Source organism: Cetorhinus maximus, chromosome 24 (assembly GCF_964194155.1).
Source record: "Cetorhinus maximus chromosome 24, sCetMax3.hap1.1, whole genome shotgun sequence".
In the NCBI taxonomy this organism is placed as follows: Eukaryota; Metazoa; Chordata; class Chondrichthyes; order Lamniformes; family Cetorhinidae; genus Cetorhinus; species Cetorhinus maximus.
The window spans coordinates 44,365,611-44,392,984 of NC_135902.1; the positions used below are offsets into that span (position 1 = coordinate 44,365,611).

A 27,374-nucleotide genomic window follows, 5' to 3' on the forward strand; every position below is an offset into this window, starting at 1 on the left:
GTTGATAGATTTCTGGATATTAAAGATGAGAAAGGGGGATAGTGAGAAAATGGGGATAGTGAGAAAATGACATTGAGATCGAAGATTAGCCATGATCTCGTTGAATTGTAGTACAGACTCGAAGGGCCGAATGGCTTACTTCTGCTCCTATGTTCCTAATTTTGTCAGTCAGCCCCCAAGCAGATCTTGCATATCTTATAATCCAGGGTGTATTTTTTCCTGTTCAATATCCCAATTGTGGTATCAGAGAACTCGTGCTTTGTACTGGAATGTGTTGCCACATGATTCCCCTCTCAAGCAGACTGAATATAAGAGTAGCAATGCTGTACATCTGTGAAATAACCGGATTATCTGACTCAGAATAATTCCTTGTAATATTATATAATATTGGCACAGAGCAAAAACCTGGCATAGCATTCGACTATAATGAAATTTAAGTCATATGAACCATGTAGTAGGGCTGCAGTAATGTGGTTTTACTTTAGCTGTCATTGTAGCTCCTCTCTGCAGTATAGTTACTGCCTGCCACACATCTAAGAGGAAGATTTTCTCTGTATGGCCTTTGTAACAAAATTGTAAACACATTTATGATTTGGATACAGATAATGAACAGAGGAAACTTGGCAACTGAACTTTCAGGAGGCAAAATTCCATTTATGAAGGACTTGTCTGAGAGCAATTTCATTTCATATTTTGTAATGATGTTACTTATTGGATTTAATCTTTTTTTCAGCGGTTGAAGGATGAGATAGCAGAGGTTACGAATGAGATTGAAAACCTGGGTTCCACAGAAGAACGGTGAGGACTAATTTCTTATCTTTTATTTCATGCATATTACTTACATTGTGCGGTGAAGGTAGTACCTACTTCTAACATTTGTTCAGTCTGTTGGCATAACATCCTGACATGGGTTGGGGTGTTGGCGGGGGCGGTGCAATGGATTTGGGAGGTACAGCTTACAACACCCAAAATAGTAATTACATTTATAATTTCACATGTAAGAGGCTTTTTTCACTGGCCTGCAATTTCCTTGTAACTGCACCCATTTACTGCCAAACTTTGTTGAAAGTGTAGCAGAAACCTGTTTACTCATGTAGACGAGGTTGTGTGTAAAGAAGCATTACCTCATGATGCTCCAGCCATCATGACATCGGGCAGGCTTGGTGGACCAATTGGTCTTTTCCTGATGTTAATTTCATATGTTCATAATTCTCTTGACATTACTATATGGTAAATGGCAGCAGTTCTGAAGAAATTCCTGGCCACTATTGTTTCTCTGTTGTGTGGAGATTGTCGTTGTATTTAGCTAATTTTCCATTCTAGATCAGTGAGGCCAATAGAGCAGAATTTCCCCAGCCAGATGGAGCTGGGTTCAGGTGCCTGCAGGGTGGGAATGTTGTGGAAATTGACACCGGATTGGAATATCAATGCCATCCTGTCCTCATCAGGTTTCCCTGAGTCTTGATCCAAGTCCAGCAGGAAAGCCCTGTGGGTCTGGCGGGAAAGCAACTGAGGTGATTAAAAAGGCAATTGAGAGCTATGGAATCCTTCTTTCCCAGCAATGCACAGGTTCCATGCTGTGTCTGCACCTCGCCGAGGTCACCAAGGCGAGTGCACAGCAGGAAGAGCTTCTTCATGAAACTGACAAGCTGGGATGGCTTTGATTAGTTACGCCAAAGAGTCCCAGCCATGGCCAGGTGAGAGGCTGCTGTTCGAAGTACTTCTCTTAGAGAGTACTATCATTGCTTGACAGGTGATTACCAGCTTCTTGGAAGGTACTTTACCTGTCTAGAGCTCCATTCTCTTGCAGATGCAGTTCCCTGCTGCCAGTCCTCACAATGGCATGGGAACAGTTTATCCGGCTCCCCCATCACCTCTTCTGAGGGGCAATAGCATAAGCCATACCATTGCCATCAGCTCCAGCAGGAGCAACACGAGCAGCAGCACCAGCTTCCTTCCCCTCAGCTGCACGCCCCTCCATCAGAGTAGATGGGATTGACATAAAGATTCAGCTGGTAAGAGATAAGACCGCCAACATGGGGTCTACAGGTGGAGGATTGGCGGGGGGGTGTTGGGAGGTGTGGGGTGGGGACAGCTTTCCCAGATCCCTACCCGATGTCAATTTCCAGAACTCTTCATCCCACCTCCTCTCCATTCCTGTGGTTGCTGCAGCCTCAAAACTCTAAGTGCTTGGGAACCCTTGTAACTCATGCCACAGTCCTTTCCATTGGAAATTCTGCCTTTGACAGAATGGATGCACCATCCTGCCCACACTCCCTAACTGATCAGGGAGCATGGATGTGGAATGCTGATGCCATTGCTGTGGAAAAGAGCTTTGGCAGAATACACCCATTAGAAAATTAATTCGGGATCTCGACCCAAAAATGATCCCGCTGTACTGGCAGAGACTAAATAGATAAGATTCCATCTACAGTTTCTGTAACTAGCCTTTTTATCATCCAGAAAGCTAGAGAGAACAGAGTAAATGAGTTTTGTGAGTTTTCTATTGATGAACAACCAAACTTGCTAAGGGACTGGTTAGTCATAGCAGTAATATTTACTTTAGTTACAGTAGAAGAGCGTTAGACCTCCAGTGAGTTAAGATCATAGCTTCCATTACAAAAATACTCAAATGGCTTTCCATCCCTCACTGAGTTTTAGTAGTTGACAGTCGAGCTGTGAAAGTTGCAATAGTGTGTAAAGATATCATTGATGCACCTTTGGAAAGAGGGAAATCTGAATGACTGGCCTTGCTTCATATCTGTGGCTGATTACAGATAGTAGTGTCTGGAGAAATCAGTGAACTAAATGGTCATACCTCCATAACAATTTTGGTTTCTTCCTCAAGAACTTTGGTTTGCGTTGCGTTCACATCAAAAAAATAAGCTCCAAAGGCAGATCTTGCCTCATTTGAACCAAACCTATATTTTTATGCATGTGGTGAGTGGAATAGATATTTCTCAGAACTAATAATTTCTCAGAACTAATAATTTCTTCTAACTATGGTGAAATCATGGATAAATGAATGATGGTTGGTTTATTGAAAAAATATCATGGTGGTAGGTGCTGAATTGTGCTGATGATACAAACAGAAGCAACTAATGCCCAGTAATCATTGCTGATAATTATGTCATGAATTATCATTAAAATAAAAATAAAGTATAAAATAATAAAAGAACTGCATAATTATGACACTTTCAGTATACAAATAATTACAATACATTGCAAAATGCAGGCCTCCTTAATTTACAAAATAGAAATGGGAAGTGCACTGCACTCAACATTTTGTATTAAAGTCCATAGATCATATGTTTTCAGGTTGAGTTCATTAAATTCTCAAACATTTACATACTATTTATGAGCTTTGTGAAGTAGGGGATTAGGCTGTCTTGTAGTCTATTCGTTCTATTTCTTATTTGTGGAGTAAAATTGTGAGGATCACATAGAATGCGGCCAAGTTCTCCTTTTTATTCCAAAATGTGATGAATACCACACTGCCAGATTTATAGCCTAAAAAGTAATAGATTGTTTTAGAAGATAATAGAAGTAAGAAGCAGCAATGCACAACAGGAAACTGGTGATATAAATATTTACCGAAAAATAAAGTTGGGATCCATCTGTCACAGATTAAAATGTCCTTTTCTGGAACTTATCTCTTACAGTTGATTATGGGATGAGACTTTTGGAGGAATAGTAGTATGCAGACATTTAACAATGCAATAGAGACAGAATACTCTGGACATACTCAGCAGGTCAGGCAGCATCTGTGGAAAGAGAAACAGGGTTAATGGGAAGGGTTTTTAGGTCCTACTGGGGGCAAGAATGGAGACAGTTGGCTGGTTAAAAAATATACCGGCACGGACCGATGCCCATCGCCGGCAAGTTTCACCAGGCTGGATGGAGGGAGGTCTTGAGAACCCACCCGATCCACTAACAAGTATAATTAAGATAGTTAAAGAGCTCATTGAGGACCGTGTGCAGGTTTTGGTGAGGTTGTAGGAACTTCAAGCTGGATTAGGATACATAGTAGCCTCCCCAACAAATTAGGTGGCCATATAAAAGAAAGAACAGCTGAGAGGGTGACTACCATCTGGTCAGCATGGTTTGCGGGGAGAGTGGTCAGTAAGTGCTCAGGCAGTGTGGGGGTGGGGAGGGTGGCAGGGGAATGGTGTTGTCACCCATTTGTCATTCACTTACACGTGTCCCCTAATCTTTGATCCTCCTGTCAATGTGAACAGTTTTTCCTTATCTGTTCTGTCCAGACCACACTCATGATTTTGAACACCTCTGTCAAATCTCTTCTCAGCCTTTGCTTCTTTAATTAGAGCAGCCCCAGCTTCTCTAATCTATCTATATAACTGACGCCCTTCATTCCTGGGACCATTCACGTAATCATTTTCTGCAGCTACTCTAATGCCTTCACATCCTTCGTATAGTGCACTTCCCAGAATTGGACCCAATACTCTAGATGAGGTCAAACTAGTATTTTCTAAAGGTTCATTATAGCTTCCTTAATTTTGTATTCTGAGCTTATATTTATAAAACCCAGGATCCCATTTGCCTTGCTGACCACTTTCTCAAACTGCCTTACTGCCTTCAAAGATTTGTGTACATAAAGCTCCAGGTTGCTCTGCTCCTGCATCCTCCTTTAGAATTGTATCCTTTATTTTATATTGCATTTCCTCATTCTTCCTACTGAAATGTATCACTTTGCACCTCAGCCATGAGTTCCTGCTGCAATGTTGTCATATGGGTATGTATCTCAGTAATTAAAGAGCTGCAGTGTTGTGAAGGCTTTGAAAAAGATTACCTGACAACAAGGTGGCATGCATTAGGACCAGTTAGGACTACCATTTACCAGGTGGTCTCCCCAGATTGCAGAGGGCTTACCCATCCCTGGTAAAATGCTGTGGTGGCAGGGAGGAAATGGGAATTCCACCCCCTGCCTTTCCTAACCATTTCACAGCCCCCATCCCTCCCATCTTCCAGCCCGGCCCTAGAGGGCTGGTAAAGTCTAGCCCCATATTGAGACTGGAATGTGCCTCCTGCCAAGCATGCCTGCTATCACCTGGAAAGGATACCCTGGAGTGGCAAATAGGGCGAACTTTATCCGAATGAAGCCACAGTTCACCAAATAAGTACTGTGCTGTTTCATTTCTAACTCAGATTGTTTCCTGTGTTATTGTCTCAGCCGTTGAATATTGCCAGCTAACCTTTTGCCCCAAGCAGCCTATGACAAGGCCGAGGTGCGTATTTAAAGGCTGGAACAATTTTTCCTAAATACATATCCACATAAGGAGATAGTGTGGAGGCATCCCTACCACCGCACCCACCCCCACCCCCCCCACACACCCGTCACCCCCAGGTATGCAACAAGTGGGAAATTGCCATCTTTATCTCAATTAGATATATCCACGTCCTCCTCCCACCAAAAATTTCTGACCTGCGTCACAATGTGGTGATAACTAGTTGCATGTTGTTATTCAGTATTTTAAATTTTTTTTTGTTCTCTAGCAGGAGAAAATTTCTGTTTATGTTTTTATGTCAATTTTTTTGACGTTTTTGTAATGTGTATTATATAACTGTTCCTGTGATTAGTCATTCTTTGAAATATATTTTAAAGCATGATATATCTCACGTACTTCCATTTGCTTGGCTTCCTCTGGTGACTTGTGTACAGGGCACAAGATCAGTGTTGATCTAAAAATTCCTTTGTTACACAGGGATGGTACGAATTCTGTTATTACAAGATAAGCAGCTTCAAAATCAGCATATGGTTTTTGGAATGTGTTGAATCTCTAAAACCAACAATCTACTTTTGACATTATTCACAATGAAAATTTTTATTAAGATGGTTTTGTCAGTAATAAAGAGAACATGTGGAAAGTTTGTGCACCCATTAGTGAATTATCTTGCAGCTATATCTACAGCTTCCTAGTTCCCAGACATTTACAAGCCTATTGTGGATATTAGAAATTAGTTTTGATGTTTTGAGCATTGCTGTGTTTGTAACTCTGTATTGATCATTTAAAGATTTGCATTCTATGGGAGGTCAATATTGAGGCGTTCGTATAACTAAACATGTACCTTGTAAGGGACTGCTTTTCGAGCCTAAGTAGCTTCATAGCGTTTTTTAAAAATAGTGCATCATGTCTCCTATTGGCCACATTTGAATGAATGAGAGATTGTTTCAGCAGTGCTGAGTATTTTTTTTCCCAATTAAAAAACAGATTTATTTGTAGTGATGGGATTGTAGCTTATTGTAGCTAAAATTGTTTCTTTGTGTGATAGATTTGTTACTGTTCTGTTGAAACTATCTTCAGCTTTTCATCACTACTTTTCACAGATGTGAGGGGTACGGGAAAAGGCAGGGCAATGGCACTAGGTCATAATGCTCATTTGGAGAGCTGGTGCAGACACGATGGGTTGAATGGCCTCCTGTGCCGTTAAAAATCTGTGATTCTGTGAAAAACTGGTCAACAGGACCTGATTGCTAAGAATTTCAGGCATCCCAGGTTATAAATTTCTATATCTGAACAAGAGTTGATCCATGGATTTTGGAGATTGTTGTTGGCTGTGAGACAGATTTGCATATCCGCAGCACACTGAATGTAAAGAACAGGCAATTTTTAAGCTTTAAAATGCAGTTTGAAAGATAAGCCCTATGTCCTCTAACTTAACCAGGATAAAATATTCACAAGAACAGAAATCTTTTTCAGCAAGAATTTAAACGATCATAGATATGGTTTTTCGCTGCTGTCCTGCTTCTTGTATACCCCTGATTTTCATCGCTCCAGCATTAACAGCCGTGTCTTACGGTTGCCTGGGCCCTCAGTTTTGAAATTTCCTCCCTAAATCTCTCTGCCTGTCCTCCTTTAAGACACCCCTTAAAACCCAACTCTTTATCCAAGCTTTTGGTCACCTGTCCTATTATTTCCTCATGTGGTTCAGTGTCAAATTTTCTTTGATAACGCTCCTGTGAAATGCCTTAGAACGCTTTACTATGTTAAAGGTTTTCTATAAATGCAAGTTGTTATTGTTGTTTAGTATAATAGAATGTCCAAAAGCATTTAGGGGTTAGAATAAAACACTGCTGGATAATAGGGTTACAATTTATTTAAGATTACATAGCAAGTAAACAACATAGTACTAGAAAATGTGAGTGGTCAGGTTTATAGATGAAATCTATACATAGTTGTGGTTGCAACTTTGTTGGAGTGTGTCAACAATAAAGTGGGTAGGAGGTTTTATAGTTGAACCTGATTCTATTCTAGCCTAATATACAAAAACACACACTGCAAAAGAATGGTAAAATAAAGCTTGGTGTGGAGGCTAGCAATTTCACTTCTTGTACCCCTTGGTATGAATTATGTATATTCAGAAACATTTACTTTCTTATAATACAGAATTTTTTTGGAAATGGCAATTTTTTTTAGTTCGCCATACACTGTGTAATCTTATTTGGATGACTACTTGCATGTTTTTTTAAAGAAATTTTCATATGTAGATAAGAATTATTTTCGACTGAAGCATGGGCTTTCCATCAATGGTTTATTACCTTAATTACCTTGCATAATGTGGTTCTTTGCATAGGGACCATGAAAGTCCCAGGTTCAATTCCTGGGGCAGAATTTTCCCCCCATCGGGGAGGGGGGGGTGTTTAGGAGCGGGCACATGGAGGCGCGCTGCCATTTTATGTGGGCAGGCCAATTAAGGCCTGCCCAGCGTGACGTCCACCAGGAAGTGGTATGCGCTCCCTGTGTGGGCGAGGGAGGATTCCCTGAGCCGAGAGTGCGTTCTTTTGCGCATGCGCGCGAAATAACGCACTCATCTCCCTGAGGCTAAGTGCTGCCTCAGGGAGATCGGCTCCTGTCTGAAAATATTTTAAAAACAGAAGAAATAAATTTCCCTGACACGTCCCCTCATGTGACACTGTCACATGAGCTGGGACATGTCCATCACTTTCATTGACAATTTTATTAAAAATTTTAAAACCTACATGAAACCTCATCCCGCACGTGGATGAGGTTTAATGCTTTTTCTTAAGCCCGCCAGGGCTCCCAGCCTGCCTGCCAACCTTAAGGTTGGACGGGCAGGTTCATTAATTACTTTAACTACTTTGTCAGTGGCCTCAATTGGCCATTGACAGGTTGGCAGGCGCACAGCTGATTCTGCTGGGCCCTGGCCGACCTGAAAATTGAAATGAGGCTGGGTGATGTCAGGAGTTCCACCCGAAGTCATCCCGTGTCATTCTACGCGTCGGCAAGTGGGCCCTGCCCCCCCCGCTCGCTGACCGGCAAATCCTGCTCCTGGTGTGTGCCGAGTCTGATAATTGCAGCTGCCCCTAGACATGAGAAGTTTGGGATTGCTGCCTCTGTTGGTAACCTTGCTGCAATTTGACCATCACTTTTGACCATCAAGCAGCTGACCAGCAAAATGTAGCATCTGACCACCCAGTAGTGCTGATGGGAGCCTGGCAATGCTTCAAACTTACTTCATTAGCTGTAAAGCATTGAGGACCTCCTGTGAACCAGAAGGGCACTTCATAAATGTAACTTATTTATTCTGTACTTTGTAATGCCTTGTAAGGTTTTTTTAAAAGCTCTTTGCAACGGTTAGAAATTGTTGCCTGACTTTAAACCACAGAAAACATGCTATACAGATAGTGTCTCAGATCCAGCTTTGTCCACACACTGGACATTTTTAGAATGTGCCGTGCATCAATTTTAATGTAAAAAGAAATTTACCTGGACAATTTGGCTAGGCACTATATTGGCGCAGTGTGGTGCCAGTTTAATTATCTGCTTTGCCACTTCTGCGCTGGTCTATTCTGGCACTCCAAGCGACCCCTGACCACACCTGACCCAGCTTGGCTTGAATTGCCTGACTCGAAATCTGGCAAGATCTGAAATTCAACATGGCCTCGGCCTTGAGGTTGCCAGTTTTCGGACACTGTATCTGTACCAACACAATGAAGCAGATGGTTGGTTTTGAATCAGATTATTCTTAATTTAGTCTGCCTGACTTCATCCAAGTATAAGTGTATGAGCTGGTCAGATCATTTTCCAGCTCAAAATTATGAATAAAAACCAAGTGACATCTTGCTCTTCACTTGTTTCACTGAATGTATTCAGATATAGTGAATCTCAGATATAATGTAAATATACTTAATTTATGCCTCATTACACCTGTTGCATAACATGTGAAAAGAGCATTGTAGAGAAGGTCTATTGTATATTAAATTAAACTAAGATGGGCATATGATAGGTTGCTTTTAGGTAGTAACTCTGAGAATAGAAAAGTTGTGCCACAGTGCTCGATAGAGCCTTATTTAGAATTTTTTAAATCTAAAATTCAAAACTTGATGTACCCAAACTTCACTTTCATAATAGTAAGAATAGATTATCTGGTCTGTCTAGATGAACTTTAACTGTAGAACATAAATTATGTTGACACAGAATTTGCCGGAAAAATAATGGTGACTTTAATGCGCACCACCGTTTTTAGTGGTAAAGTTTGTTGATGAGGTAGAAATGTGCTGAGTTACAATTCTCCACAAATTGCTGGACAAATTGTACTGCTGTCAATAGCCTCACTTTCAGCTTCCCAACAAGTGTCAGGAAATTGCTATATTTACACTGTAAAAGTGAATTAATATCACTGCAGAAAGATAAGACTTCTATTCAAAGGTGTAAGAATCCTGTTATTGGAACCATTTAGGTTTCCAATGTTCTTCTACTTTGAAACCAATTAGCAATAAAATAATTGTTCTTATTCCATAAAAATCATGCCATAAGTATGCAAGTTAAGCTTATTTATTTAACTGATTAAAGTTATTTGTTGTGGATTCTAGCTGCAGGTAAAAGCAATGCTAAATTCATTTTGGCTCATCAAGCTTTAGAGTTACTCCAATCTCAGAGTTCATAGGTCCACTGATTGATAAGTGTTTAACAATCTGCATGTTACATACCTAGCTTTCCTTTCCTTTGTAAGCATCAGACGTCTTTGGTTTCTAAATTTCACACATGAAAAATATAAACCCTGGACATGACACTATCCTATACATATGCTTATGATCATCTTTCATAGACAAAAAAAGACAGCACATTTCCTGCATGCAATTTGGTGATAAACTTTTAAAAATAATGTCCAAGATGCAACTTCAGAGCTTTGCTAATCATTCAAATCCTTATATTTCATTAGTTAATGAGATTGATTATTGGTGCCATCATTCACCAAGATACCAGATTTTCCATTGATCTGCCATGCTGTTATCAATTTAAATATCCAACAATTTATGGCACAAAATTAATTGGAGCTGAAATGTAAGAAAAAATCCACTCGTGGTATTCATTGCAAGATACCCTGCTGCAGTCAAAGTCTTCTATTGCAATTCTTAAATAGAAGTGAAATATATTAGGTTTCAGTGCCACAGAAAGTAATGATTCAGGTAAGTAAAGTTTATTGTCGTGTTGTAATTCTTTATATCTATTCATTTGATTTGTTAACGATGCCATGATTAATATTCTTATGAACAGCATGTTTTTTGAGGCTACCCTTTTCAATTACCATGTAATTTTACTTTATTTTCTAGAAAAAATATGCAACGGAATAAACAAGTGGCTATGGGCCGAAAAAAATTCAATATGGACCCTAAGAAGGTGTGAAGTCGTGTTATTTCTATTATTTCAGTTTTTGAGTCTGCAGTTATTTTGTTGTTTTGCTGAACTTCCATAACACTTTAGAGCTCCAGTACTCTTAACAACGGCTGTTAAGGTTGCTAAGAGCAGGGGAGCAGTTTGGTGACCGTTTGCCTTCTGATTTCACTCTTCTATGGGACATCACTTGGCCTCCATTCAAGTATGAATGTAGGAAGTACTAAATGAGACAGTGCCATTTAACCTATCAAAGCTTTTCCTTTCAACAGCCTGTGTGTAATTTGTCTTGCCATGGCTGTCATTTAATCTCTTGAAGATGAATAACACAGCTTGAACAAAGAAATTACAAGCTTTTTATTGCACAAGATTTTGAAGTCACAATTTCTCCAGTATATTCATAAAAACTTTAGATAACTGATAGCACAAAACCAAATCTCAAATGCTTATAATTTTTAAATTAATGCTTGACTGGTGCCAACAGAATAAGATTGACATTAGGAAGAGGGAAATGTTTGCATGCTATGTCTTTTTTCTAAATTGGGAAAAGGGTAAGCAACAATGACTGTTTATTGTTCTGATGAAATTTATTAGCTGCCCTCTGGGATAGCTTTGCATTAATAAAAAGATGTTCTTCTTGACTCTCCTTCGAATATAAGTTCCCCAAATTTTCACCAGTCCAGCAAGCACAGAAATAACAGCAAGATCAATAACAACAACAACTTGTATTTCTATATTAAGGACATACACGCAAGAGGCTTTGGTGAAAATGTTGGTATTAAAAATAAAGACCTATCGGAATTAGTGCATGGTTGCACACTTGTGATCTTCAAGGTACAGCTAGACAATCTCATCAACCCAACCCCATTTTCATTCTTGAATTTAATTTATCACAAAATTTCAGGCTGCAGCAGACACAGAATCTTCTGCAGTACTGTATCATCTCAGTATGTTGGGAGGCATGACCGTTCGTTGAAATAATTTTGAGAGATTTGTACCTGTTACAGACAATTTAATTTCAAAGCATGGAGCTTGAAAAAACTACAGTATTGAATTCAGTATAGGTTATCATATGTAATCTCACTCTGATGATATCTGTCAAACATTAATTTAAAAGTCAGAATTGCTTAAGGTTTGAATATCTGTAATCTTTTACATTTTTGTGAATACCTTGAGAAAAATAATACTGTGACCTTAGTACCTTGTAAAAAGAAATGCTGATGACAAAATCTAATCCTATTACTATAATTTATTGTTCATCATATAATTATAGCCACTGGATTAAGCTATCTACCTTAAGATTTAATTGTACTGTTTCATACTTATATATTTACTGCCTAAACTTCAGATTTTACATGGCTAGACTTGGAGAAAAGGGTGGAATTTTATGCCGGTGGGATTTTACGGTCCCGCCAAGGCCAGTGGGCTTTCGAATGGCTCACCGCATTTTATGGCCCTGCCCCCACTGCAATGGGGTTGTAAAATTCCGCCCCATATTTTAAGAGGCTTAATGCACATTCATTATATTTAACTATTTCACAGTTTTAGTGGTACTGTTTTGTTTGTAAGTTTGAATTTAAAAATGAAGAGATCTAGAATATACAAATTTCAGAAATTGCCCCCAGTCAAGTTTGCTCTTGATCAGTTTCTTACAGCAGAATAGAAATAGTCAGAATGGGATCAGGTTAGTTGTGTATCTTTCTGGTCAGAAAATGATTTAAAAAGTGGGGGGAAAAAGAAAAGCACAGCATTTTATTGAAATCATAAATATAAGCGTGAGGTGATGCACTTGGGCAGGACAAACAAGGCACGGGAATACACGATGAATGGTAGGACCCTGGGAAGTAGCGAGGATCAGAGGGACCTTGGTGTACATGTGCACCGGTCCCTTAAGGTAGCGGGACAGGTAGATAAGGCGGTTAAGAAGGCATATGGGATACTTGCCTTTATTAGCCCAGGCATAGAATATAAGAGCAGGGAGGTTTGCTGGAATTGTATAAAATGCTGGCTAGGTCACAGCTAGAGTATTGTGTGCAGTTCTGGAATCCGCATTATAGGAAGGATCTGATTGCACTAGAGAGAGTGCAAAGGAGATTTACCAGGATGTTGCCTGGACTGGAGAGTTTTAGTTATGAGGAGAGATTGGACAAATTGGGGTTATTTTCCTTGGAGCAGGGGAGATTGAGGGGGGACATGATTGAGGTGTATAAAATTATGAGGGGCATAGATAGGGTAGATAGGAAGGAACTTTTCCCCTTGGTGGAGGGATCAATAACCAGAGGGCATAGATTTAAGGTAAGGGGCAGGAGGTTTCGAGGGGCTGTGAGGAAGAATTTTTTCACATAGAGGCTGGTGGGAATCTGGAACTCACTGCCTGAGAGGGTGGTAGAGGCAGAAACCCTCATAACATTTAAGAAGTATTTGGATGTATTGGAAGTATACCATGGCATACAAGGCTATGGGCCTAATGCTGGAAAATGTGATTAGAATAGTTAGGTACTTGTTTGACTGGCGCAGACTCGATGGGCCAAAGGGCCTTTTTCTATGCTATAGACCTCTATGACTCTATGATTCTATAAATCCTTACCTTAGTTTACTCAGCTGTATTAGCTTGTACAAGATTCCATATTCAACAAAGGATATCTCAAATGCATTGACTGGTTGGTTATTTTTTGGAGCCCAGTGCTCATTTGTCATGAGAATACCATTATTAAAGCACAGTTTGGGATTTGCTGGAGTCGAACCAAATCTTCTGTACAGGCAGAAGGCAGGGCTCCTATAAGTGGGGAAAAAACTTTAATTACAGTAATTGCCTTGAGCTCAACATCTCTTTCCAGATGTATTCAAATAATTGACAGTTAACATTTGAGCATTAAATTGTTCTTGTTATGCAGAATTGTTATTTTTCTTTTTAATATAATTCAAAAGTGATCCTGTAATTGTTTGGTAATCCAAGAAAAACTGAACATTCTTATATATTGCATATTTGCAAGGGAGAAACGGAACGTCAAAATTCCCGACAATATCGAAGAAGCGAAGAACTCAAGAAATACGAGCAGGAGTAGGCCTACCCCTTGATCCTGCACCACTGTTCAATAAGATCATGGCTAATCTGATCATAGTCTCATTCCACATGCCTGCCCGACCCCCATAACCCTTGAATCCCTTGTAGATCAAAAATCTGTCTACCTCAACCTGGAATATACTCAATGACTCAGCCTTCACTGCTCTTTAGGGTGGAGAATTCCAGGTTAACATCCCTCAGAGAAGAAGTTCCTCCTCATCTGTCTGAAATGGGAGACCACTTATTCTAAAACAGTACCCCCTTGTTCTCGATTCCCTCACGAGGGAAATATCACGACTCTGTTTCCTGTTAGTTAGCCAATCCTCTAACCATGGTTATATATTACTCCTGACACCATGAGCTGTTATCTTGTGTAGCAACCTTTTATGTGGCACCTTATCACAAGCCTTTTGGAAATCCAGATACACAGCTCTATGGTTCCCCTTTATCCACCCTGCTTGTTACATCCTCTAATAAATTTGTTAAACATGATTTCTCTTTCATAAAACCATCCTGACTCTGGTTGAATGTATTATAATTTTCTAAATGTCCTGCTACGACTTTCTTAATTTTGGATTCTAGCATTTTCCCAATGACAGTTGTTGGGTTAGCTGGTCTATAGTTTCCCGCTTTCTGCCTGTCTCCTTTCTTGAATAGGGGAATTACATTTGTGGTTTTCCAATAAGCTGGACCCCTTCCAGAATCTGAGGAATTTTGGAAGGTTATAACCACTGCATCCACTATCTCTGCAGCCACTTCTATTAAGACCCAGAATCCAGGCCATTAAATCTAGTGGACTTGTCAGCCTATAGTCCCATTAGTTTTCCCGGTATTTTTTCTCTAATGATAGTGATTGTTTTACGTTCCTCCCTCCCTTTTGCATGTGATTTCTTCCTACGCTTGGGATGCTTTTTGTGTCTTCTACCATGAAGACAGATAATTGTTCAAAGTCTCTGCCATTTTCTTGTTTCCCATTATTAATTCCCCAGTCTCATGCCCCAAGGAACCAAGATTTACTTTAGCTACTTTTTTCCTTTTTATTCACTTGTTCTACTATCCGTTTTTATATTTCTTGCTAATTTACTCATGTTCTAATTTCTCCCTCTTATTTTGTAGTCATCCTTTGCCGCTTTCTAAAATTTTCCCAATCTTCTGATCTACCACTAATTTTTGTAGGATGTACATCTTTGCTTTCAAGTTGGTACCATCCTTAAATTTCTTAGTTACCAAGATGGTTCTTGCTTCTCATAGTCTTACTATCTTGATGGAATTCATCTTTGTTGAGAGTTACAAATGTTTCTCATAGTTTCCTTGTAATTCAGATGTAGATTATTTCTCAGTACCCTTGGGGTAATGATATCACAAACAATTATTAATACATTTCTGTGTACATTACTCCCTGTAGAAACCTCAGAGTGACTTAAAAAAAGCTTTGGGTGGAATTTAATGCCTGCCCCGATGGCGAGTGCGGTGGTGGGGGACAATTAATCAGGTGGGAGGGTGACAGCTGGGGACACGACTGCCTTCCCACCTCCATCCCAATTAAGTCTATGTCCATGGCAGGAAGCCTGTGGGACTAAAACTAAAAAGGTTAAGGTCACAACGTCCAAAGCAATTAGATGGTGTATGTTAAAGGTTCTCAATTCGAGCTTGAAATCTTATTAACCTCTTAAGCTTCCTTTTTATCTAAGTCCCTTGATTATAATACACTGTACAATCACTTTTAAAAATGGGCCTTAACCATTTTCTACTCCGATGTTTCTGTGCTGCATTGTAATTTGTTATACATGGAGTAGTGGAATACCTTAAAATTAAGGCTCTGATATTTATTGTTTTAAAGTTAATAACCTGAATTTCAATACATTCTTTGATACAGGGGATTCAGTTCCTAATTGAGAATGAACTTTTAAAGAACACCAGAGAAGATATCGCACAGTTTCTGTACAAAGGCGAGGGACTAAACAAGACTGCAATTGGGGATTACCTAGGAGAGAGGTAATATTATTTCTAGTTCTTCTTTGCATTAATCTTTTTAATAAGTTTATGTTGTAACAGCAATTTATTAAGTTTACCAATCCCCCCTTGAAACTAAATCTAGAGGTTTGGAACTAAGCATCCTACTCAACCTCAGGTGAATTTCTTATTCTGCATCCAATTCATTGATGACTTTATTTTTCTTCTGAAAAATTCTCCACCCAAGTGCTACCTCCATGTCTTACTGCTCTCCATACTTGGAAACTAATTCCTCTAATGTTCTCTTCATTTATTTGCATGCCTCCCTCCATAAACTCCAACTCACATGGAACACTGTGGCCAACATCCTTTCATGTACAAAGAACATGCACCATCAAGTCCATTATTGGCAAGCTCCACTTCTCTATTCGTGCACCCAGATTACTTTTCATTTCAACTTTATCATCAGTGGCTGCTTTTTCAATCTAGCTATTTGGAACTCTCTCCCTAAATCTCCTTACTATGCCACCTTCTGCATAACCTTCTGAAAAAGCCTTCTCTTCAACCATACTTTCAGCCTCTCACACTAAATTCTCTTTTTCCCTGTTGGTTGTCCACCTTTTCCCACTTTATTTAGCACTCCGCTAATTTTTATGCAAGGAATGCCATTGACGTTATTGTTCATGTGCCATCATATCACAACACACAATCTGAAAGGTTAATTTTAAAGGCCCTGCTCACCAGAAAATGGCATCAAGACACTTACTAACCCATTCATGCTGGTGCGCCAACTGTCTTCACCTTGCATAAGAGCCTGAGATGGATGGTGGGAGTGTTCCCCTATTGATCACTTGTGCTTTGCAGATTGGAATGCTATGAGGTATATGGGGCTCCAAATGAAACTGAGGTTCAAGGGGGTTAAACATACATGGCCACTTTCCACCTATTTGTACCAATTTTCTTCCAAAAGCAAAAGCTGCCCATATTTCGCCAAAGAGCCAGGAGTTAAAATGGCTGTGGCTTCAAAGTCGTAATTGGATGGGCAGTGGATCACTTTCATACCTCCCACCACACCCTGGTTGTGATCCTCAAGTTAAAATTGTACCTAGAAAGTGTCCAGTCAGAGAATTCAGAAGGCAAGCATAAATTTATCTGTTGAAGAGAAGATCTCAGCAAGCCATATTTTATTTCTTTTCCCATGTAAGGCTTCCAAGGTTGAGTTTCCTACTACGTGAACACTACAATATAGAGTTTGGAGGCCAAGGGGGAGAAAAAATTGCCAAAGCACTGATTCACACATCTATTTGTTTTTGCAAAGCAGGCTAGGATCATCCCGGAATAGATTCATCATATCCGTAATATCTTTAACTTTTCCTTAGAATTGGTAGTTTTGTGGATCATATTTCTGCAATTCCATCCGTTTACAATTAGGCTTATCAGTATATTGTGACCAAATTCTGCAATTTCACCATTTTTCTTAAATTGTTGAATCAGTGGACTTGACTATTACCCAACAGTGAACATTGCGATAGATATGGGATGCACATGGTCTAGTGTGTAAAACTACTAGCTTTCATCTTGCAGTCTCATTAAAGTTAGGAATTAAATGCCAAATTAGATAGTTATCGGTGATTGTGTTTCAGGGTTTCGAGGTACCCAATGACTTGGCAAATTCAGCTGAAACTTAATTTTAATTGAATTGGCTATATTAGTTTAAATGAGGTATTAGTTTCCCTGACAAAGGATTTCACTTGTTCAAAGGATATCCATGAAGTGTACTGTAATAATACTGTAATACTGACTGAATGCTGTAGTGTATTTCATTAGAAGTCATCAATGTATTCTACATTAATGATCATAACATGAAATATGCAGTGATTTTATATAGCTGTATTTCAAATCTTAGCACAGACCTGTGACCTCTCTTTCCTGACAGGCTGGCAATTTGCAAGGTTTGGGGAAAGGGAGTGAGACTAATTGGACAACTCTTTCAATGAGCCAGCATAGCATTATGGACCAAATAGCATCATTTGGTTCAAAATAATTTATGAAGCATGAATTATTAAATAATAAGTACCAGAACTTTTTGCTCACAAAATGTTGCATTCTGTCCTTGTGCAGGGATGAATTCAACATCAGAGTTCTTCATGCCTTTGTGGAGCTTCATGAATTCACAGACTTAAATCTGGTGCAGGCATTGCGGTAAGAACGATTAGTAATGATATTTGCAAGAAATAGATGATAGCTTTTTAGGAGTATCCTTCTCCTCCTGACCCACAGAAATAAGTTAAAGCTTATTTTCCCAGGAACACGTGGGAAGAATCGGATATGAGTAGCTTTGCATAACATACGTAGACCTTTGATAGTTTTTTTGAGGAAGTAACAAGCAAGGTGGATAAAGAGGAACCTATAGATGTGGTGTACTTGGATTTCCAAAAGGCATTTGACAAGGTGTCACATCAAAGGTTATTACACAAGATAAGATTACATGGTGGAAGGAGTAACATATTAGCAAGGATAAAGTGTTGGTTAGCTAACAGGAAGCAGAAGTAGGGATAAAGTGGTCTTTTTTGGCTTGGCAAGCTGTAACTAATGAAGTGCCACAGGGATCAGTGCTGGGGCCTCAGCTATTTACAATCTATATCAAAGAATTAGGTGAAGGAACCAAATGCATGATAGCTAAATTTGCCGATTACACCAAGATAGGTAGGAAAGTAAGTTGTCATGAGGGGGTAAAGAGTCTGCAAAGGGATATAGATAGGTTAAATGAGGGGGAAAAAGTTTGAAAGATGGAGTATAAAGTGGGAAAATTTGAACTTGTCCGCATTTGCTGGAAGAATGGAAAAGCAGTGTACTATTTAAATGGAGAGAGATTGCAAAATTCAGTGGTACAGAGGGATCTGGGTGTCCTTGTACATGAATCACAAAAGTTAGCTGGCAGGTACAGCAAGTGATTAGGAATGTTGGTATTTATTGCAAGGGGAATGGAATATAAAAGTAGGGAAGTTTACTGCAGCTGTCCAGGGACTTGGTGAGACGACATCTGGAATACTGTGTACAGTTTTGGTCTCCTTATTTGAAAAAGGTTATAATTGTGTTAGCAGTACAGAGAAGGTTCACTGGAGTCATTCCTGGGATGAGGGGCTTATGTTATGAAGAAAGGTTGAACAGTTTGGGCCTATACCCATTGGAGATTAGAAGAATGAGAGGTGATCTTTTTGAAACATATAAGATCCCTGAGGGGACTTGATAGGGTAGATACCAGGAGGATGTTTCCAGTTGTGGGGGAGACTAGAACTCAGAGACACTATTTAAGAATAAGAAGTCTCCCATTTAAGGTGAAGATGAGAATTTTTTTCTCTCAAGAGGGTCATAAGTGTGTGGAATTCTTACTCAGAAAGTAGCGGAGGCTGGGTCATTGAATTTATTTAACGCAGAGTTAGACAGATTTTTGATAGACAAGGGAGTCCAGAGTTATGGGGGACAGATGGGAAAATGGAGTTGAGACCACAGCTGGATTTCCCATGATCTTGTTGAAGAACAGAGCAGATTCGAAGGGCTGAATGGCATACTCCTGCTCTATATTCCCATGTAGACCTATTGACATTAATTGTAGTTCTGAAACCATCATTCAAGCTCATCCAATATAGAACTAGATTCTTTTGGATTTTATTTGGACATTAAGTACATTCATAGGTATAGTATGACATCAAATTAATACATTTTATAATGTGTAAACACTTTATTTATGCAACTCCGCACTCATGATTGAGTTTAGTTTAGAGTATGTAGTTCACATTCTCTATTTGTGTGCACAATACTTTGTAGATGCTTCACTAGTTAAGGTAATAGACCAACCATTGAGTTAATGAGGCATACAAGCCAAGATGGTCCCAGTTTCAATCACCGGAATTTGCTGGTCTCAGCAGGTTATGCCACCTTTGGTTTATGATGGGAAACATTGGTCAAGACTCCTATTTCTGATTGCTAACCAGCCATGCTTGTTTGAAACACATTTGTGTCAATGTCAGATGAATTGAGCTTCACCGTGAATTATCCTATCTCCCTGAAAGAATAGCAAACTGAAACACCAATGTATGGACTACTATGTGAGAAAGGGCAACTTGGATGAAGTACCAGAGGGTGATTGGCACCTCTGGAACTGAATCACAGCAAGGAGTCAACAGTGGAGTGTAAGGGATTAGAGAAAGTTGGTGGAGTATATTTTTTTAAAAACTTACTGGATGCATCACTGTGGATTCATTGAGTTCTCTATTTTATTACATAGAGTGCTCTTCTTAATTAAGCAAATATAAATTAGAAAAATCATTAGCTTAATATGTATTCATAGAATATACTGTGTCTATAACATTGGGTGGAATGAGTTTCAAATGAGTTAGATATAAGGGATTATTTGTTACAGTATGTCTAAAAATACTTTGAGTTTTCTATTAGCTTCAGATGACACTACACATATACAACTACAGAAGTTATGTACTTTGTTTTTGTATTCTAAAATATTCAGTAAAATATCACAAATATTGGTGTTAACATAGAGATTTCTAAAATTAAGATTTATGCTGGTATGTGTGATTATTTTGAATTCAATCATACAACTGCGAGAATGTAAATTAAAATCTAGAATTTGAGTATGAGGATTTCAATAAAAATTGTTTGTTTAAAAATATAAAAACATTAGGCAGTTCTTGTGGAGCTTCCGGTTACCTGGAGAGGCACAGAAAATTGACCGAATGATGGAAGCTTTTGCACAGCGATACTGTCAGTGCAACCCTGGAGTCTTTCAGTCCACTGGTAAGTTTCAGTAATATCTTGTTCATTGCTCCCAGTTACTTCAACAATAATTTGCAATTTATTTACAATGTTACTTCGAACTAAAATAATTAAGTACAATTTGGTATTCTTGTTGGAACATTAGATCAAATGTTTGAATGTTGTGAAATGTTTAAATATATAGAGCTCCTAATTTAAGTTGTATATGTTTAGGATAGTAAGGGAAGGGAAGATGGACAGAAAATAATTTTGTAAATATTTGTGTCAATTGTTTCTAGGGAAAATACTGGCAATATAGCAGAAAATGATGTTTCTTTTGTAAACAAGTCCTTTATTTGGCTTGTTTTCACTTTTTCCATTTCATCGATAAAATTGTGGATTTTATCAATCATTATGCATTGAGGTTATGAAATACAATATTAAATGACACTTCTGTTTTTGCTATTAAGTACAATTCCATTCCCCCCAAAACTGAACCTTTCTGTAAATTTGTGCACTGATACATTTTCAGTTCACAATAATTATATATTTTTTATGTTTCAACACATTTCAGAACGTATCCTACATTATTCTTCTCATGTGTTCGTGTAACAGAGGCATTATGTGGATGTTTATTTACTAATTGCTTTAAACTCTTGCACTGTTGAAAATTAAAGTGCACTTTTCTTTTGCAGATACATGCTACGTATTATCTTTTGCTATTATTATGTTGAATACCAGTCTACACAATCCAAACGTTAAGGATAAACCCAGTGTGGAGAGGTTCATTCTTATGAATAGAGGAATAAATGATGGTGGTGACTTACCTGAAGAACTCCTACGAGTTAGTGTTGCAATTGATTACTAATTTTGTACTTGGCGGTGGGTGGAGGTTAAATGGTGGGGTAGTATACTGTAAAAATGTGTACTTTCCGTGGTGAAATTAGCAACTTGTTTGGATTCTTTGGTGTTCCTTGCAAACCCTTACACTTCTGCCAAGTTCAGAAAAACCTGGTTGAGGTAGTGAACTAAACAATATTACAATAATAATAGCTTTGTTTTATCAACCATAACAGAAATACACCACCATTAGACAATTTTGTATAAAGATAAGAATATTTTACCTGTGCCAAGGCTGTCGTTCATTTCACCATCTGTTCTATCTTTTTTCCCTATTGTCTGTTGAGAGTAAGTCCTCACTTATTTGTAGTTGCATTCCTGAAAATTGTGGCTTTAAGTGAAACGACTAAGTGAATCATAGGCTCACATAGGAATCAATGCTAAAGCAAGAGTTAGGTTCCTTGGACATTTCTTGGACGGAAAAAAAAGATGTACAAGTTGAAATACTGTACCACGTGCAGCATTGTGCATTCCTAGCTGAAATAACCTGCAAATTAAAATACACCACTAAATATAAAATAAATGCAATGTGGTATCCAATTAAAAAAATGTCTGTTTGTTGCCAGCGCCTTGCATGTACAGTTCAGGTGTGTGACTCGAGTAAGCAGCAGCCAGGACCAAAGATGGCGCCACTCAAATCATCACAGCTCTGTTTTAGGTGGCAGTATCCTTTTATCTGTCCCTAAAGCATCCTTAATGGCTCCATAAAGTTAACACAACAGTTCCAAATCCACTAGGTAGAGAAAATACCAAAACTTAAAATGAATATGTATTCATCCAAAACCAATTTGTAGAAGAAGAGCTAATGTGGGTGGAAGTTGTCTGAGGTGGAGATCTGCCAGGACTGCTCTGTGACTGTCTTCAAGCAGGAGGAGTGCTCTGAATAAAATTTATCATTAGCGGCTGCAGTGTAGCAGGCTTCCAATGAACCCCAGCATCCGGTAAAAAGACAAACGGAAATCTCATTATACACCAGCTCCTCAATGGAGCCAAATAGTTACGAGGGCATACTGACGTTACTGCATATGTGCGTCGTGACATCATTGCCACGTACAGAGGGGTACTGGCAGTGGAGAGCAAAAGGTGAGGCCGGGGGAGCAAGGGTGGGAGTAGGCTGGGGGGGCAGTGAGAGACGAGGCTGGGGGATGAGAGGCGAGGCGCAGACCAGTGCATAAGTACAGAAGGGGTATCAGTGGCCATCTTGCACTGACAGGAGATTTTGCGTTAAAAAAACACACCATACAGGTATCTGTACTGTGTAGTACTTTTAGATTGACCAGGCTCCATCTGGTGGCAGAAGTTGGTTGGTCGGTTTAGTTATCAGCTGAAGTCCCAGAACTGCTTGCACTGACTAACATCTGCCACTAGAGGGAGACCAAGACTTCAATAGGAGTTCAGTACCAGCAAAGCCAGAAGCAGATGCAGCAATGGATTGTGTAGCCAGGAGTAGAAGAATAGACCCTGGGTCCTAAGGCAAGAACGGAGGGCAGGAGGGGAGGCTGGGAGAGCAAGGACAGGAGGGGTGACCGGGGGAGCGAGAGGTGAGGCCAGGGAAGCAAGGGTGTGAGGGAGGCTGGGGGATGAGAGGCAAGGTGCAGGAGCAAGGGCAGCAGTGAGGGGAAGAGCCACAAGAGGGAGAGAGCGCAAGTGCTGGGGGAAAGGTTTTGTGAACAGGCCACAGAAGAGGAAGTCTGTGTTAGTGACTTTAAAATGATATTGGCAACATCAAACGGATATACTGACACAATTTTATTAATGACGTTGAAGCAAAACAACATTGTGAGGCAATATTTAAGCAACAACTTACTGTATTCCTTCAATTTTAGTTATGTTGTTTTAACCTATTCTACCGTTAAGTTTTAAACATCCTTAGCTTACCTGTTTGTTAGTGCCTCTGTGCTAACATCCATTCATGAGATGAGGACAGCTTTTATTTGCTTTCAGCCAATGAAACTTTTTTTTTTAACTAAACTGGCTTTCCAACCACTGAAAAGAAGACTGACCTGTGAGCAGGTTAGACTTTGATGTGAAAATGATGTCCAAATTCACAAGTCCTCACCACCAACAAGTAAACTTTTCGGCAACCGTGGCAACCTAGACAAGTAAATTCATTCATGGTAGCTGCAGGTTTAAATATTTATAATATTGCGCATTTAAAATTTTTGTAAAAATTCTATTATTTTAACCATGATAAAGTTAATAATGCAATATAAATAATGTTGTCATTTGTTAACAGAATCTGTATGAAAGTATTAAGAATGAACCCTTCAAAATTCCAGAAGATGATGGCAATGACCTGACCCATACATTTTTCAACCCGGATAGAGAGGGCTGGCTCCTCAAGTTAGGTGGGTTATTTATTCCAGTTTTAGAAGGTCTGCATTCAGTGACATCATCGTTTCACTACCATAAATCTGTAGAATTCTGTAGTTATATTGGTGTATTTTATGGAAGTCGCTTGCAGAAATTAATTAACAGTGAAAAGGAGCAATATGAGTACTTAGGCATTGGAACTTCAATATGTTAAAACCATATAAGCACATATTGTTCAAATTAATTCTGTTATTATAGCCATTATAATTTTTTTAAAAGTGAAGCTCTTTTTGCGACTATACATAGTTGAAATGGTAGTAGAGCAAAGGATGATTAGACCTGACCATCTCAACATATTTCAAATCAAACTAAAGTTCAGTAATTCAGATGTTTTAATTAGCTCACCACCCTCAAAAAAACTGGTGTTTAAGCAATAAATTGTATGTTCTAACAATATTAACAGGATGAAGTTGAATCACTGTACCAATACTATAAATGCTTATGCTAAGCTAGTCTAACATGTACACAATTCAAGTCTCCAAGTAATTTTCTCTAGTGGGTTCTCATCTTAATAGCCAAAAAACTGTATTTATGTTGTACTATAGAACATAACCTGGATAACATCTGTTCCTAATGTTTTTGTTTGCCTTTAGCTGAGCTATATTGTTGGTGTCTGAAAGGGTATTTTTTTAAAACCTCTGTTTTTGCTGACCAGGATAATGTCAATTTACATTTATTTATCTGGTTATTGCTTGAATGAAATTTTGATTTATTCCCTTTGATAGCAAAAAGAGTGCTATAACTAATGTTATTATAACTTAAATAATCAACAATATTTATGCAATCTACAGTTATAAAATGTGGTACCATAGCTTTTATTTGCAGATTCCCAAATTGTCGTACAATTTACCATTTAACTATAAATAATATACAGTCAAAGTAAAATAGTAGAATGTATGCTGGGATTTTGTGCTGAGGGCGGGTTCCCACACCCTCCCCCCTGCCCCGCCCAGAGAAAATGTTGAGGTGCGAGGCTGCCCCTGTTTTTGCCTGCTCGTCTTGCAGCCATTTAATGACCATTGGGCAGTTAATTGGCTTGAGCAAGCCTTCCACCCTCATCTGGGAGCAAGTCCCAAGAGTTGCCGGCCACTCAAATGACCAGCAGCTCTCTGGTCCCAGCAGGGTCACGGAGCGGTGGATACTGCTGGAACTGCATCCAGCCCCCATTGGCTACCATTGATGGAGCTGGAGTTGAAGGTAAGTGGTGGGGTGTCACAGGGGCAAGGCTGGCAGGCCCCAGCGAGAGGAGTGGGGGCTGGGGTGGAAATGGGGAGAGGAAAAACGTGGGAGTGGGAAGACGTTATGGGGGGTTGGGGTGGTATGGGGGGTTGGGGTGGTGTGGGCCTCTAAAGGGCACAGGGGACCTGTGAAGGAGGTACCCTCTCTTTGCCTGTCACCAGCCCGGGTAGTGAAAGATGCCAGGCTTCACATGGTGCCAGCCTCCACCTGCTTCAGGTAAAATCCTAGCAGCGGTGGGAAGAGGCCCATAAGTGGCTATTAATTGGCCCAGAGGCCTTCAGCGCTTTCCCCACTGCAGGTAAAATTGTGATAGGTGCAGGCACCAGGAACGGCACTGCCCCAATCCATCTGCCAACCTGGCCCATAACTTCAAAAATGGGAACTGTGTGCCCTGTAATTAAGTTATATCTCCATTTATCCTGCTTCATTTGAAGACTAAGTACAGCCTCTCTCCCCTGTATAATACCACTAGAGATTGACTAGTACTTTAAAAAAAACTTGCAAGATATTTAGCAGTGCATTTATTTTAATAAATATAAATAAACCAATTATATTGAGAAGTTGAAGGCTAGGCCTCATTCAACCATTAAATCTGTTGATCAAGCCTTTTTTTGAAAATTGGTGAACACTGTATTAACTATAATTCATTGTCAGGAGTCTATTGACATTCATTATAAGCCATTTCTGTCTACATTCTTCTTCCATTAAATGTCCATTACTGCTTAATCTCATTTCTAATTATACATTGTGCACTACAATTTTACTAAATCTGTCTAATTCTTTCTATCTAAATAATTACCAAGGTTATTAATTTACTTAAATCAATTATTAAATAACAGGTTTAAACAGGGTGTACAAAAATGAAGTAAGTTGTCTTGGTTTAAATATATATTATACTTATCTACTGAAACATGAACTATTCATTTGGAATTACTGCAGGATTGCAAAGGACCCTATTGCCCATCAAATAGATTCCGTCACAGTTAATTATCTAGTTCTGTTTAGCCAGAAAATAAAACTGCTAAAATATTAGAGACTCATTCTTATTGCATTAAAATAGTGGGTAGAGGATTGTTTTTAATAATAGCATTAATCCATTTAATGTAAATTAGTTAGTGGTTGTGTTAAAGCAAGACACCAAGGAATGGCATACAAACACTTTAAGTGCTCTTCTAATATCATCAGTATTAATTACAGCTGAAATCTTTGAACTATTGCAAACTTGGGATCAGCTTTTCATAGAATTTCTATTCACAGTTTGTTCTTGCAGTAAACACAATTGACTCAATTTAAATTGATGCTGCTTACCTTCTTGGACAATTTTATTCCACAATAGAAAACGGCACACGTAGACCTTAATAAAGTATGTCTTGGTGCATGATTTGAACTGGTGATAAAAAACCCAGTAATCAGTACTTCATTCAGATATGGTCACGTAAATTGAGCTTTTACCATTTGGGTTTGATAAACTATAGTCATTAATATTCAACACACCTGAGATTATTTAATACTACTCATGAGACACCGTAAATTCATGGAGAAATTTTGACCGTTAAGCCTGAAGTGGACAGTAGGTGTAACAATTTTTTTCTGGTGAGCAGCCAAGAGTTTGAATTGAATTTCATAAAAATAATCTGAAGGGAGGGATTAGTTTGTAGAGTGTGTTAGCATACAAGTCGAAAACCTCTGGTATCCGGATTTGAAGCTAGTCCATATTTTCAAATGAGAAATGTGAAAATCCGTGTATGCACGTCCACAACACCTTAGTCCAACCATATGACATTTAAAAAAGTAAATTAGACTTTAAGTTTAATTGGTTAAGTGAGGATAATGATGGCCATGAGGAATAGTTACTTGCCAACTTCAAAATTACTCCTAATCAATGCTCCAGTTTAAACACAATACTTGCTCCATTAGACAAACAATATATTATCCAATGAGCTGAAATTAAGCTGTGAGTAATAGAATCCAATGTATAATATTCACTCCTGAATGCACTGCTGCATGTTATTCGCTCAAATTTAAAAAAAAATCGAGAAATATCTGCTGGAATACAAGGTGTAGAAATACATTTTGAAATCAATGTCCAAGGTGTATCCGTTTTGTGGTTAAAAATTCCTCTTGTTATAAAATTCAGCAATTTTTTTGAATAAAGTAATTCAGTCAATTGTTTCATATTTAAGGTTTTGTAGCATTATAGAATTTTGTCTTATTTTCTTACTAAAGAAAATTGACAAGAATTACAGTTGTTTTAGTTTTGACTTAAACTTGAAACTGTACTGCATCTGTATTGGTAAAACAGTATACAGTGTGTAGATGATCCAAATTTTAAATCTAAATTAAATGATAGAAACTTCATTTACAGTGCTTTTAATTATTTTATATTCTAAGAAATATTAAGTAATTTGCCAGCCGTTGCT

General features: G+C 38.8%; 1 protein-coding gene across 4 annotated transcripts in view; it reads left to right on the forward strand.

Moving 5' to 3' along the window:
- The window catches only part of cyth1b (cytohesin 1b), a 225,176-nt gene that overhangs the window by 179,551 nt on the left and 18,251 nt on the right, over positions 1 to 27,374 (forward strand). For all 4 annotated transcript variants that reach the window (XM_078571146.1, XM_078571144.1, XM_078571145.1 and 1 more), the window contains exons 3-9: positions 734 to 798; positions 10,595 to 10,661; positions 15,596 to 15,714; positions 17,794 to 17,874; positions 20,372 to 20,484; positions 21,138 to 21,286; positions 23,579 to 23,690. In XM_078571146.1, coding sequence (XP_078427272.1) covers positions 734 to 798; positions 10,595 to 10,661; positions 15,596 to 15,714; positions 17,794 to 17,874; positions 20,372 to 20,484; positions 21,138 to 21,286; positions 23,579 to 23,690 — 706 coding nt within the window. The remainder of the gene's footprint in view (positions 1 to 733; positions 799 to 10,594; positions 10,662 to 15,595; positions 15,715 to 17,793; positions 17,875 to 20,371; positions 20,485 to 21,137; positions 21,287 to 23,578; positions 23,691 to 27,374) is intronic.